Consider the following 15,750-nt stretch of genomic DNA (forward strand, 5'->3'; position numbering starts at 1 on the left):
ATGTGAATACTATTCAAAAATTATTAAATATATAATCGCATAGTTAATGACAATGGAAGTGAAACTCGATCAAATCAGAAAAATATAGAAATACTGTGTAAACTTATTGAAATATAGGAGTTCCAATTTGGGGACACCAAATGCTTTTTGTAAATGTTCAACAATCAAAGCAAAACAAAACTCAAAAACGGAAAGGAGTATAATTAAAAAATACTGTGAGTAAGTCAAGTATATTTGTGAAAACAATCCTATTTCCTTCTTTAATCATGATCCCACTTACAAAGATTACCACTTACAGATTTACCTTCTACATCGCGTTACAACCTAAAAACTACAGCTGTTTACTATATAAGTCATTACTTCCAATAAAATATGCAAGTCTTATCGATCATATTTCTGTAGCAGACTCATCAAACGCGACAAAATTATAAATAAAAATTACGCTGCAAATGCAGTTCAAATGTTTTGATCTAAATTTGAACAGGTGCCACACTTTAGTAAGTTTTCAAACTCAGCAAATTTGTCTCAATAAATAACACTTATTCAAGGGCAAGAATATGTGTATGCCTACAGGCGCTTAAATTTTGTTTATTATTGAAACAAACACATAAATACTCTATGCAGTCTATGCTTTCCATATCTATTAAATGCAGGACAACCTACATGGCACAGATAATAGCAGGCATCCGAGAAAGCATGAAAACATCTTCAGCTTCACTCTATAATAAAAGTAACGGTCGAAGGGGCTTAAAAATCAGATTAAAGCTGGATTAGCCCTATTTGTATTGAAAAATATATTGAGCAAATCCTTGTGAATTGTTGCTCGGTCAGTTGATAAAAAAATGCAACAGCAATGATAGATAAAACGGAACACAAGCAGACGATCCAAGACATAGATCCATCAACATATCCACAGCTATAAAAAACCCAATACAAGCTAGAATGAGCAAAACTTGCCTATTCATAGACTTCCACAATAGTTGAGATCTTCAAGAAGAAAATTGCTAAATCAGGGGTTTCTCCAATACCAGTTTATGAATTATGAAACATTAATTAAAAAGAAGCACCACTTAGATCATTGTTAGTGCACAGGGATAGCCAATATAGGATATAGCTAAATATCTAACCTCTCTTCTGCAACCGATCAGAATTAACGGTCACAAGCATAAAAGACTAAGAAGCAATGAACCCTTCAAGCAATGAACCCTTCATGACCAACGAATATGCTGGTCAGTTTTGATGTATTGTGTCTGCGTTTACAAAGGTGCCTTTAACCGAATTCCCAAATTCTGTCAGAACTAGTTGATCGAAATATTGCAAATCAGTTCAAGCCTTATAAGAGGCAACTATTTCGCGCGGGATGGAGACTTTACAAAGCAAAACAATGATGACCATGAGGTGGTCAACTCCGAGAAGTCATACGAAATTGAGTTAGCTACAAGGAATAACTGAAAGAAACAGCTTTGAGTACTGCAGCTCTCAGGCGCATGATCTGTAAGAATACACAAGTAAGAAATTATCATGACTCTGACAGACGGAGCCCGACAAATCTTACTCAGAACGAATATTTCCACAAGGTGATCAAGAAAACTATAAAAAATAACCGTCATTCACCGTTTAATCTAACAGTCACGAACAGAATCAGAAGGCTGCCGGCAATTGATATTAAAACAATCTATTAGTACACAAATAAGGTAAAACCTGCTTGATGGAAACTGGAATTCGAATCCAGAAATTCTACCGAAATCCTCATTTTTGCAAAATATCAGGTAGAAACGCCAGAGGGAACAAAAATCTCAACAAAACAAAATGTTGAAGATAATTTGCCAGATACGTAAAAAAAACGTTCGCGATATATATGTATTTTTCTAAACTACAGACCTTTACACTATGTTTTATTATGAATTTAACAAAGTGTTTTCTCCCAAAAATGATGTATTATCACATAGTGAGATATCCGACTGTATTTTTAAAATTGCTCCAACAAACCCTCCTCAGTCCAATCGGAGCTAGAATTATTCACAAATGCTGTCTAAATGTCCATTGACATCAGAACCGTAACCAAAATCGTAATTGTATGAAAATCCTACGTTACGGGGATCGGAATTGCGAATAATTTGTTCAAAAGTCATTCGAGGGAACTAAACTTAGAAAAAAGATAATTAAGATCCTTCAAAGAAGAATAATGGAAGAGCGAATGATGTAATAGTAGCTCGTACGATACATAAAGAATAAACGTTAATTGGTTTTAATGTTTCTAAACAACTCCAGTCAATATCTATTTGTTAATACACAACAATATAACCAAAAGGTGAACGAACGTCCATGGCAGGAATTTTCTCAGGATATTTCTGTTCTGCTGATTTCAATTCCTGAAACGACGGGGCCGGGTGAATGAATAGTATTTGTATTTCTATGCCAAGGTTAGTAACTTGCTACACCATAGTTCCGCTATGGTGAGATTTACATTCGACGCCTCGTACCGAAGAAAGGTTTCGGCTTTTACTTTTGACCAGAAATAAACGAGTTGCTAGGTTTCACGGCGCCTCTATCAAACGTAGGAGGATTAATTAATTTGCTTTCTTTTATAATTATCGGCATACGTACGTAAAAAATATGTTTAAACGCATCGCTTTAGCTATTTTCAATTTAACAGTTCATATCAAATTTTGCCTAAGTTTGGAAACGCGTAAATTCTGACTACTGAGTGAATTTCAGAAATTTATTTCTGTTTAAAGCGTTATTTAGTGCAATTCTTTTTTGATTCGTGCGGGTTTTTGCACAGAACTGCTTTAGACAGAGTTTCGACAGAGATGTAAGTAAAACATTGCACAATTAGAGAAAGTTCCACATGCTCTTAGTGGGACAAAAAAACGTTTGTTTAACTGTCAACGACACCGGCATGAATGAGAGTTGAGAGTTTGAGAATTTTTTGCCCGAGTTCATTCACAGAGTGATTTGAACAAAATCAGCGTTTTAGTCGGCGATTGATAAATCGTGTTCTTCGAAACGATTAGAGAAATGTGAGGCTAATATCGAAGCTAAACCTTCACAGTCGACTTGAGAAATAAATGTATATTCAGGGTTGCATGAAGGCACGAACTGTTTAAAAATGAATGAAAATAATAAAAAAACTTCACGTTGAATGAAGTCTGCCAGAATAACAGATTTCGGGGGCATTTCGAATTTGATTTTTTGGGCATCTTTTAACTTCAACATGAGCTCCAGATCGTAAAAATCGGATTCAAAGCAGAAAAGTAATCGCTGCCGGAAAAGTGATTAGCCAGATAAATAGGACAGATCGACGAGAAAATTCAAAACCTTTTCGAGCTATTTGCTTTATTTTTCAACATTTTATATTAGATATATATATTTGTTGTCCTCTAGGAGCATGCCAAACTTTCCAAAATTTAGTATTTTTTTTATTCGCCACCTGAGGTGCTTAATTTTCCCCAAAACATTGACTAACAGATACTAAATGGGGCTAGATAAGGCTTTACATAGAACCCAAGTCCGACAAAGCAATCAAAATTTATCCAGTGCCATATTTAGGGAAAATTTCACTGTATAACGTTCATTTTGTTAAGCAGTTTATATAAATAAACAAAATGTTTATTTAAAAAACATAAATTAACCGTGGATTAGCGCAGATTTTCTCTTTTTGCGAACAGTGAGCAAATTTTGTAACATTCTTAAAATGGTTGGCAGAACACCTCTTTCCATAGACCAGCTGAATCTTGTAACAGCGGAGGGCCTCTTCAGCTATTTTATCAGCACTTAGAATTCAAATTTTAAATTATAAATTGATGTGAACAGCAAATAAGTCCAATTCCACACCACAATTCAATCTGGAATTTCCTGCGCCCCAATGGCGATAATATTTACTGACCAGAAAGCTACTCCAAAACAACCAAATACAGGTCTCCGGTCCGAAACAATCTTCACAGCATAAAACCGTCCTGCAACTCCCAAACCAACGGAAGAAGTTCCCAGCCTCCTCTTCGTGGTAATTTAGTAGCGCTAGCTACTTAAAGCCTTTTCTCTTTGATGCAACTATCAGTAGCTTTGTTGAATTTGAAATGGAAGTTTTTTCTGCTTGAGCAGTGTCTTGGTCCAAGCCCTCCAAGGGGGAAGCGGAGTTTTGGGCTGGCTGATTAGTGTGTTATTTAAATAGCATATTAATCACAATAATCAGGTTTTTCGAAGTCAGGGCCCGCTATCGAGTTGATTTTGGCCCTCAATTTCGGATATTGGCAGCAGCAGCAATTGATAAGCTGCGGGATTAATTGTTGGGGGTTTTGGGGGAGTCCGATAGGCGGTTCCTTTCGGGTTATTGGGGGGTTTTTCAGGGGTTGGTGATTTCTGTTTTTTTTTTGGCGTAGGAAGTACCTGCTACCACTTTTTCCAATTGGTGATTGGGGTTATTGGAGCATTTGAAGTAACTGGCAGGACGGGGCCCTCCACAGTTGCTTGTAGGCTTTGTAGAAATGTGTGTGCACCCCTCTGGCAGGGCTGGTTTGTGACGCAGTTGGAGAGGGTGTGACCGAATTTTTGGCAGTTTTTGCACTGCGCGACATGTTTGATATTTAGGGGATTGTGGGTTCTCTGGGGCTCAATGACTACCGAGAGGTTTTGGAGGTCAGAAATGTGGGTAAAGTGGGCTTGGCATTTGAGCAGGAGCACTTTAACGTTGGGCACTTTTTTGGACCGCCCGATACGAAAAAGTGAGTTGATAATGAAGGACAGTTTTCTGTCCTCTTGGGGGGTGTGAGAGAAATGTTGGATGGTGTGGGATTTGAGGAGTTGGATGGTGGGTTTGTAATTGGATTGTTGGGTTGGGCGGATACAAATGTCAAAAAAGGATTAGCGCATGAACAAAAAAAAAACAGTTGATTCCAGCTACCAAATAAAAGGTTCTGCTAATTTTTATACAAGCGACTCAAAAATTCTTCACTTGCCCAAGACTTGAAATTCGTCATCATCAAAACATGAATCATGCATAGGATAAAATGGACAGCGAGTTTCAAAACTTTTCCTTTTTTTTCTTCAAAAACAGATCATTTTTTTTGAAGAACTTTGACCATCCACATTTTTGTTTAGTACAAATTAGTCCAGATCGGCTTCTTTTGGTCCAAATAATATCGCAGTACCCTTTTGATAATGTGCTTACAGCCTTTTTGGGTCAAATGGTGACTGCCGTTTTCACAGATAATCGTGTCAGCAGTATATAAAGAAGACAATTACATGCACATATTTTGAACACCAAGACATTAAACCTTAAGTACTATTGAATTAATTATTCAGTTTGCCGTAAGGTTCGGAAAAAATTCTATATTCAGCACTTTCTGTGTATTTCCTAATGTTTCTTCTTCTAATCAACTCGTGCAGCCAACCCAGCTATTTAAAGTTGTTACTGGAAATGTCTTGATGGAATAATGCAAGAGCTTTATAAGTAAAAACTTATGAAAATAGTTTCGGCAAAACTGCATTGAACTGTTTATTGTTATGAATAGACAAGAATGGTTATAAAACAGACACTGACTAGCCTAAGTGTAAGTAGATCAAGAATGCTGTTGTGGTAGCGGTGTGCACTCGTTTGCGCTTTGCAAGTAGAGGAGCCGAGATAATTACTGCAATTTAGTTTTAACCTGTCTGATCAAAGCTTATGAAATTCAGATAAAATACAAGTTTTTATTGTTTGCCGAGTAAACGACTATTACTTAATTATTATCTAATATGTCGGACATTGAATCAGAACTGAACATGTTTTGGCCATTATTTTAAAATATTGTATATTATACTATTAACGGAAAAGCCTTGCTGGACTTGGAGTGGAAACTACTGATTGAAATTCTTTTTTAGTTGTGGTGTACTTGTATTACCATATTTATTAACTTGTGTAACTCTGTGTTTTTATATTTTTGGGACTTAATAATACTTTTGCTTCTTTAAATGGGAATTTAATTCGGCATTAGATTTACTTATTCTAATTGGAATTGATAGACATATTAGAAGAGTTTAGGTTTTAATTATTCGTCAATAATTATTCAAATGCAAATATTTTCTACACATCAGAAAACGAAAGACACATTCCAAATCCGTCACAAAATCAGAACGAAATTAAGTTGAAGATCTACCATCTCGCCATCTTAAAGACTACAGTTTTATTTAAATGTTAATTTTAATACAAATGAAACAACTCAGTATTTAAAGAAACAAACTGTAAAAAAATATTTCCAGAATAGTGCTTTAAAAACTATATGATTTGCAACAATTAAATGCGGAATTGCTCACTTCCTAAAATAAACACTAAATTAACAACAATATGATAACATCTTGAAAGTTAAACGTGAGAAAAACCAAGGGAAATGGAATATCAGTGAACAACTGATTTCATAAACCGATTAGACCAGGTGTTAATTGTCTCAGGTCGCGTGCCTATGTTTAAAAGTGAACGTAATTCTGGGAAATTAATTCTGTTTCAATGTATATTTTGAAGGCGTGCATGCGGTGCGGAATCTTGTATCTGCCAGCATGTGGAAATTTGCACAATATTGGTAGATAGTTGATTTTAAACCGTTCAAAATGCAGCAGAGACAGAACGTATTGTATGCAAAAACCCGGTTTGTATTAATGGGCCAGGTCCTTTTGTGATGTAGTTGGAAGGCTGAATCAAGCAAATCAAGCAAAGCAACGAAGATAAACTCGATCTGTAATTATTGCTATATTTGACCTTTGCATGAAATATATTAATTAACTTTTTCAAAATCCGATGCCTTGATGATGGTTGGTGTAGATAAAAGAAAAATTGCCTTAAGCGGTTCCTTTGATTATGGAAGAAACACAGTTTGGATTGTTCCGAATTTGTGTCTTGTCTCTTATCCTTCATAAGTGCAATCAGCACAAATTACCGTTCATTGTGGAAAGTAGTGCATTAAACCGCAAATGCCACATTTTCGAATACCCAAATCTTCACATGCTTTCCTTARATATTTTGTAGCCATTTTTCAGAAATCCGTAAAGYTTAGTTTGAAATTCCTCCACCAGTATTTGCCAAGTCTTGAAAGTTGGGTATAGTAATTTTACGTCAGGCGATGGTGGTAATTTCGATTTTAACCTTCTGCCTCAAGCTAATTGAGTTTTAATAATTTTCTTCGTATAATTTAAAAGTGATATTGACCTATAAACAGCACGATATGTGTTTTACAATATTGCACCATTTCAGCATGGCAATTCCGGATTTTGTCTCAATCTAAGTATATTCCTATTGCAATATTTGTTATTCCAAAGAACCTTTGGATGCAATCAAAAACCCATTTAGCTTTATCATAATTTTAGCTAACTAATACCGTTGATAAACATTTTACTTATATGTTACCCAGACCGTTTTAAGTGAAATTGTATAATAATTAAAATATAACGCCGCATATTTAGTTGACTACACTTTGCATGGCATAATTTAAGATTAAATGTTTATAATAAAAGTGCATGCCATTAAATGAGATATGTTGCTTTTATAGACTATTGCAAAATATGAACGAATACTTACAATTTTTTCAACTTTTTTAAAGATACGAAATTTCCTAGAAAACTGAACCAATTATTGGCAGCTCTAAATTTGATAAGCGCTTGTGCAATTTTAAAATACCAGATTATGGTTGGACGCATTTGAAAACACATTCTTCCTGATGATGTTCATTAAAAAATGACAAAACTGTAATTCGAATTGCCTGTTTCAAAAGTTACTAGCTCATGTGAAAGAAACGATGTTCTTTGTTCCAATCTGTTTTTTTCTCTCAAAATATGATAATAATGAGTTATTGTCTGACTGTTTGACTAAATCGCTAAAAATAGATTCTGCCCTATTAACATGAATATTTGTCAGCTCACAATGGTAGGTCTAAATGAAATAATATGGTACCATCTTTGTGGGGTATTTAATCATATTGTTCTTTGAATGATATGAAACAAAAACCAGATAGTTCAACGTGTGATAATTTCTACTTGGTCCGCAAAAGTCTATGGTAGTCTTTAAAGGACAATTTTTTTATTAGCACTAGAAATTATAAGGATAAAAGGCTAATTGATAATTTGAGATAATTTAGTCTACTGCAGAAATGAGAGTGAAAAATCGTATTCGCTACGCCCTAAAACTCCCATCAAAGCGTTTATTTTTTTCTAGAAATGTGTTCAAAGATTTCGCAAAAATACGGAAAGAGATGCCATCCCAAACGGGCAAACACTGATATGACATCAAAAATGTTAAAAATATTTGACGAAAGTTTCATTTGGCAATCACTTTTCCTTCACTTACTTTCATTCTCAAAGTTAGAAAAATATTTAATTGTTCAATTTAATGATATTTTTGGATAACTGCATTTGTTCCTTTTTGGTAAAAATGTTAATATTTGTCCTGCAGAAGCCAATACCAATAAATTCAAATTTTAGATCGCGAAAAATATAGTTTAAATTGAAACTAGACGTAAATTTATAACAACTGATCTCCTAAAAATTTGGTCATAAATAACAGTTGTAACGGTTTTTTTATATTTTAGCAATGATTTACGTAGCGTTACTTTCTGCACCAGTTTTTCGTTCAGAAGAGTATGAACGAAGAAATTTTTTTAAATATATTTACGTTTAAATTTGAACGATTGAGATATGAATTTATTTGTGATTTATTTTGATTTTATTAATAATCTCTAAAATTTTCTTATATTAAAGTTTTTTAAAAAATGTTAATACATAATTCAATTTTATGCCATTTGTAGTAAAATAGTGTTCCTAAATGTCTAAATTAAAAAAATGGGTTATTAGTTTTGGTACTCATATTGATTAACTTAAATAATTTCGAGCACTTTAGATTCAATATAAGTGGATTAAATTGTATGGTAAACACTTGAAATAAAAATACTCAATTTAAATCGGAAAAAACGATATTTTTTTAAATTTCTTGTTTGAAATTTATTGAAATATCACATGAATGAATAATTAATTAACTTGAAAAATTAATAAAAAATTGGTTATTTAATGAACACCAAACGATTGAACAGTTTGTCACTTTATAAAATATCTTATATTAAAGCAGTACACTTAAATACATCGAAGACAAACTAGCCAAATAGCTACAATTCAAAATTAAAATTTTTTTGAGAACTCTCAAATAGTGTGGAATTAAAACATTAATTTTCAGCTGCAAATATATGTTTTATGAAATAAAACACGCAAGTACAAGCATATACTGACTTGTCCGAATAATCTCATAATTGAGCAAATTTGCGTCACGCATAATAATTTTGCATGTTAGAAGTATTCACCCGATTGCCTAGGCGAATACGAAATAACTATACACAGTACGACATACATGCTTATACGTAATATGTAGGTATATTTTGTAAAAATAATTAATTGTATTTACTTTCCTGACTGTGTTTCAATTCCAAATCAAATTTAAATCAATCAAAAAGCTTTAAATTGCATGCCAAGGCTTAAAGCAGCAACAACGCTACACATAAAAACTGATGATGGTGGAAAAATACACCGAAACGTATTTTGATTAATAAATAGAGACAATAAATGACTGAAACTCAGGAATAAATTTGATTTGAAATAATTAATAAATAAAAAGTGTGGAGTTTAAAAAATGGTTGCATTTTTTGTTTTTTCTAGTAAAAAGTAAAATATTTTATTCAAGACAATTCAAATATTGTTATTGAAAACATCCAATACATGCAATTCGAATAGATCTATCTATTGTTTCTATTGTCTAAGACCCAGATACGCGATATTTAATACAAAGTATTTGCGTTAAGGAGTAAATGTACCTTCTCATGTACATTTACTTTTTTTCTATTTATTTTACCTCCTTTCTATAATCGTGAGTGAAAACAATATTTCCGGATAGTTGTCACATCGTTATTTTAAGGCCTTAATCGGCACCAATTGGATGAACTAATCACATTTTAACTTATTCTCTCATCAAAAAGACGCTAAAATTCAGTTTGCTAATTTACCCTTCGCGATCATGTCATTCTACACTAATTTTATCAGCAATTATGGCGGGACATGGTAAAAAATGAAGCGCTGAGCACGAGGATTGTAATTTTGTGACGGTATTTCTTGTTAACATAGTTGAAGAATTTGATGGCTTAATCAATAGCATGTTCTAAATAGTTCTCATAATTTTTGCAGATGATTTCTGGTGCAAAAATTTATATCATGTAAAAAGAAAGGATCCTCTAAATGAGCTAAGTCCCACGATTACCTTTGCTCCGTAACTGTTTTGTAAAGAAATGAGTTTTAGGCCGCATTAATTAAAATTAAGAATTATGCTCCATTGAGTAAAAATGTTTCTAATTTCCCTCCAGAGGGATAAGGTAATGTTTGCGTATCCCTGTTTAAAACATATAAAAATTAACAAACTCATACAAAACTCGATCTTACATAGAACCTTCCGTAAATTCAAATCTTAGTCAAATATCTAGGATTTTCCAGCGTCAATTGATTCGAAAATTTGAGTAAGTGAAAATTGTTTTCGCAAATATTATGTTAACAAGAAACGCAAACCAAAATCAAATTAGTCAAAAAGATACAGCGTTATCTTCTGCGAAAGTTAAATAGATATTGTGAAATATGGTCACGTAATCAGTTACTTTTATGTTTATCATTCAATAAGGATGTGACATTGGAATCTTATTAGATTCAACAAACCTACCAAGGTCGATCATTTTTATGGACGGGTGCATGTATACAGGGTTGACAAATGTATATAATATATGTTCATTGTCTGCTTTAAAAAAATGAGAATCAAACCACTAATACAAGTATAGGATCAAAAGATCTTCAAGCAAAAATAAGATATTTTTGACCAAGAGATTAGTTGTGAAAAAACAGTAGAGCGGACTGCAGGGCAATGAGATCTTACTTATCATTTTCTTTGTTCTCAGTGTTATTCAGCGTTTGACGAAGCAAGAAGATAATAGCGCACTCCGTATATAAACCTTAGGAATTATAGTAAAACAGCAATTTTTCTAAGACCTGGTTTAATTTCGCCTAGACTTTGCTTATAACTGCATTTCCAAAAAAATATTCGCAAAATTTGTTTCTTAGAAAAGTCCACCTGCTCAAACAAAACGACTGATAAATTTCGCACATTTGAAGGTATCGCGATTAGTAAATATGACATTTTACTTTTTGCTTTTGGGTTATTACATTCCAAGTAACACGACGAGTTTTAATAGACCTGATGAGTATAATAAAAAAATGAGCACATGACAATTTAATCAATTATAATTTATTTAGTAAGACTTTCTACGGCAGCTTATATGCAGAAAAGTATATTTTCTATGTAGGCAAAAGCATTTGGATTCATAGCGGGTTCAGGGAAACTGAAGCCCCAATAAAATTGTTGACTTTTGATCTCATTATGCACAAAACATTATATATTAACACGAATCAGCCATACTTATAACACCATAAGCAATTACAATCAGCATTAGGTGATGCGGGTTAATTAGGCATTTTAGAACATTAGACCGGTCACTTATCTTGCTTTTAATTGACCAACTTATCTATGGAGATCACCGATGTGTCACGTCACGTATAAAATATTTTGTCAAATTTCGCGCATAATTCATTTTTACTTACAAATGTAGCAAAGCCAGCAACACTTTTATGTTTATGCATGCTTTTTTGCCACCTTCGTCCATAAAACTTTTAATTTTTAAATTTATTACGGACTTAAATAAATATGTTTGATATAGAATGTAGTCACTGTGTCGTTACCATTACTTAGCTGCATTGCGGAAGTCTAGCGGAGATATGTAAATAAAAATTGTATATATTGTAATGAAGAAACGCACGATTTCTCAATCGATTTTATATATATAAGACTTAGGCCCGTATTTATAAACGATACTCAAGCCGATACTCAGCTCATGCTTCGCCAAGTACGAGATCCTGCTCAACCGAGAGATCGATTTATAAACAGTACTCCGTGAATTCTCGGTCAAGTATCGGTCGAGTGTAGATTGATAGGGACTTATTATATACACTTTATGTAAGAAAGTAGACTTGGAATCATAGAATCTTTGCTACTTGTTGCATATAATCTCTTGAATAAAAAACTACTTGTATAGAATCTTAAACATACTAGCAATTGAGTAATGGGTGATATTTGATATTGGTAGTCCACGATTATCGGCTTTCAATAATGGTTCGTTTAAAAAGATAACATCACCTCAATAATAGTGGCCTTTGAAAACCGAAACCTTTTCCGAAATTCTACATTCGAGAAAAACTCCAAAGGAATTTTGCCATCTCGTATATATATTTTACTAACACGTTGGTCTTCGTTAATTTTCTGCTCTATTACGTCCAAATATTCAAAAACCATTCTAAAATTGCATACATACATTCTTAAATTGTATACGATAATAAAATCAAAAAATTAAATTCATAACATAAATAGTAACATAACCTTAAAAACCGTTTGGCGGTTCAACGAAAAATCTCGACCAATGGCTGGGCAGAAGCAATACTCAAACGACCGTCGACCGATACTTGAGCAAGCAAAGCTTCTTAGTAGTAGCACTGGCTCGAGAATGAGAATGGTTTATAAAACGCAATCGAAGCCAAGTCTCGTACTTGAGACTCGACTCAGGCGTGAGCATCGTTTATAAATACGGACGTAACTTATGCATGGATAGTTTGTTAGCTCTCTAACTATTCGGAAATTTTACAGTTTCTGCACTCCTAGTGTTTGAACCTTACAACAGCTCACCTAATAGATAATACCCAAAACTTTCTTAGTGGTGTTTCTTGACGAAACAGCCATTTGACTCGATCTGATATACATTTTAAATCTACTTCGGCGAGCTACAATGTGTAAATAAAGTGGAGACTTTAATTGAACTAATGAGAATATTCCGCTACTAGATGTTTTGTACAGATGATATTAATTTAGCTTCCCTTAATCCTCACACAAGTTCTGCTTTGAATTAACTGGATACTAATATACCATTAATTAAGCTATGGGAGAATCTTACATTTTGACTAAATTATGTGAATTCAGTAATATAATTCCATAACAGATTGACCTTCAAGTTGAATTTAATTATCGAAAAAACGTAGTTACAAAGTAATAATTTGACCTATGAATAAAAATCAAGAAAATGTATATAATTTGAATGTTGTGCCGACCTTGCTCAATGTATTTGTAATTCTGAATGTTACTGTCATCATAATTAAGTCAATTTAATGCAGTTTTATGGAAACCATTTAATTGTGATAGCATATATGTAAAACAGCTGTTTTTCTCGCAAATCAATTGGCTCTGAAGCGCATGACACCAAAGTAACAAATTAAAGACTTTAACTGCTTGGATTTGTTTTATTCGTGTACGAGAACAAGAGGTCTTCCATGCATCAGTTTCTTCCAATGTTTAAATTTTCTATTCTAATGGACGCTTACTTTATTACATAGGTGTTAAGGTCGTGAAGGAATTTTCAAAGAAAAATCAAGGCTTTATGATCTGTTCAATATTAGTTTATCATAATCAAGGTGCTAACGATAATTACGAGATATTAACACAATTTTTTGAAATTAATATGCTTTGGCTAGATTTATTTTGGCTCATTAATTATGTTTCTAGATCTTAGAATATTTGTGTTTTCGTAAAAACGTTTTAATTTTGTTTGCGTCTGTAATTGCTTCAAAGTCGTAACCAAAAGTATGCACTAGTTCTTTCATATTTTTATCAATATATATTACCTTATCTGGACATAATTGGTGTGTTTATCGTAGTATCATTTATTCGAATCTAACTATTCTGAAAACATTAACCTAATTATGAACTGAAAACGACAACGAATCCGACAAGGGCAAAAAGAAACATTTTCGATTTAAAATATATTACCGAGCACTATGCCAAGATTTTCTAGATGCATCACATTCATTAAATTTATAATAAAGCTGGCGGAATGAGCCTCAGTTCTTATAAAATGCAGGGAACCAAATGTTTTTTTATTGTTGTCGCGATCTTTCTCATGTGATTCACTACTCAAACTCAAATCTTTGGTAAAAATTCAAACAAATCATTACAAGCTTTGGTATTTACCAATGATATGCATTAGAGTCACAGAATGATCTTTAGATAATAATTATTTTAGATCCGAATTCTAATACATTTGCAAAAAGACTTTAAAATAAAGAAACAAATTATGAGCTTCATTTTGTCCAATTTTGCTGTAAGTATGGAAACTTTCCAATAGTTTTAGACTATACAATATAACAAATTGGAAATGTTTAGCAAACTGCTTTTACAATATCAACAAAACACTTACCTATATACAAATGGGCCAACTTCTTTTAATTTGGGCTTTTCTCCTTGCTTGAGAAAGCCATCTGGATTTGTTACATTAAATATATACACTCTTGTAAGGCGAATAACTCCCGGCTTCTGCCAGTATTGGAAACTTATTGAGCCCTCCTTGAGCCTTAGATTCTGAAAATAAGTTCACATATTCGAGTTTTTTCATAGTCAAAGAATGCTCAGATGAACAATTAAATGCTATCGTGGATTATATTTAATTAAGCGAATTACTAATTATTTTCGCCGTCAATCGAAGTTACACTGAAACTTTTGACAAATCACATTTTACAAGTTTGCGTTCTTTCCTGAATTTAATGGAAATCACATCAATTAACACAGATCTTGGTCAAAAGCTGAAGATGATTTATTTCAACCTAAGGAAGTAACAATAATAGTAACAATCTTGGTCTCGCGTAATGACATACGAATTAAAGAAACGAAGTAGAAAATATGTGAATATAATTAGTAGTAACCGAACCCGAGAAAATAAACCCGAAAAAAGTAACAGACGCAATAAAGTCAACAACTTAATTTCTCGGTGCCAATAAGTTTATAATTTTTGAACAGTTTCTAAAACTTCTAATGAAAAATATGAACGAAGCGTTATATTAGAATATATCCTCAAGAAAGTTTCCATGTGAGAGGGCTCAATTTATATTTATTTGTGATAAAAAATCAAATTATAATCAGTATCTATGAGAAAGACGATTTAAGCTTCGCCTATATGATGGAACCAGAGAAATGCTTGCTCTTTGAGTATAACTTCTTACTTTAAAAGTGAATAAATCAATATTATGATCTGAATGTCTATTTCCAAGTGAACGTGGAAGATACACAGCTGACAAGTGTGCTTTGGGAAAAATGAAACTCCCTCTAATAATATCAATCTATTTCTTTCGTTCCTAGCATTACAAATGGTATTTTTAATTATAGGAGATAAACTGAACCAAAATTATTGTCAAATTTATTCAACGTATACTGAGAAGAAATATTATTTGTAGAAGCACAGATCATTTCAGCCATTTATGGTACATAAAGCAAGTGAGGATAATATAGGGAATAAAATATTATAGAATAAAATATAAATGAATATTACCCCATTCTTATTTCATGTTTTTAAAATTAATTGAATGTTTTTTATACAATATGTTCGCAGCATAATTAAGGCCTAAATTGGTAAGCGTTAACTGAATCAGTGAGAACAAAACGCAATTACCAAAAAAAAATTAACACATTTTTCAGTTTTGTTGTTAACATTAAAACGTCCACCCGAAAAGTTGCAGATTATCTTAAATCATATTCAAACGTTTCACTTTGCAGTGAAAAACAGGACTCTTCTCTATCTGGTTCTGTAATCCGCATTCTACATTTTAATTTAG

General features: G+C 32.8%; 1 protein-coding gene across 9 annotated transcripts in view; it reads right to left on the minus strand.

Annotated features, from left to right (window-relative positions):
* The window catches only part of LOC109541316 (scavenger receptor class B member 1), an 83,935-nt gene that overhangs the window by 14,762 nt on the left and 53,423 nt on the right, over window positions 1-15,750 (minus strand). For all 9 annotated transcript variants that reach the window (XM_048666432.1, XM_048666434.1, XM_048666431.1 and 6 more), the window contains one exon: window positions 14,343-14,503. In XM_048666432.1, the coding sequence (XP_048522389.1) occupies window positions 14,343-14,503 (161 nt within the window). The remainder of the gene's footprint in view (window positions 1-14,342; window positions 14,504-15,750) is intronic.

This window comes from Dendroctonus ponderosae, unplaced genomic scaffold (genome assembly GCF_020466585.1).
Source record: "Dendroctonus ponderosae isolate FM_Combo_2020 unplaced genomic scaffold, Dpon_F_20191213v2 Dpon_F_20191213_5, whole genome shotgun sequence".
In the NCBI taxonomy this organism is placed as follows: domain Eukaryota; kingdom Metazoa; phylum Arthropoda; class Insecta; order Coleoptera; family Curculionidae; genus Dendroctonus; species Dendroctonus ponderosae.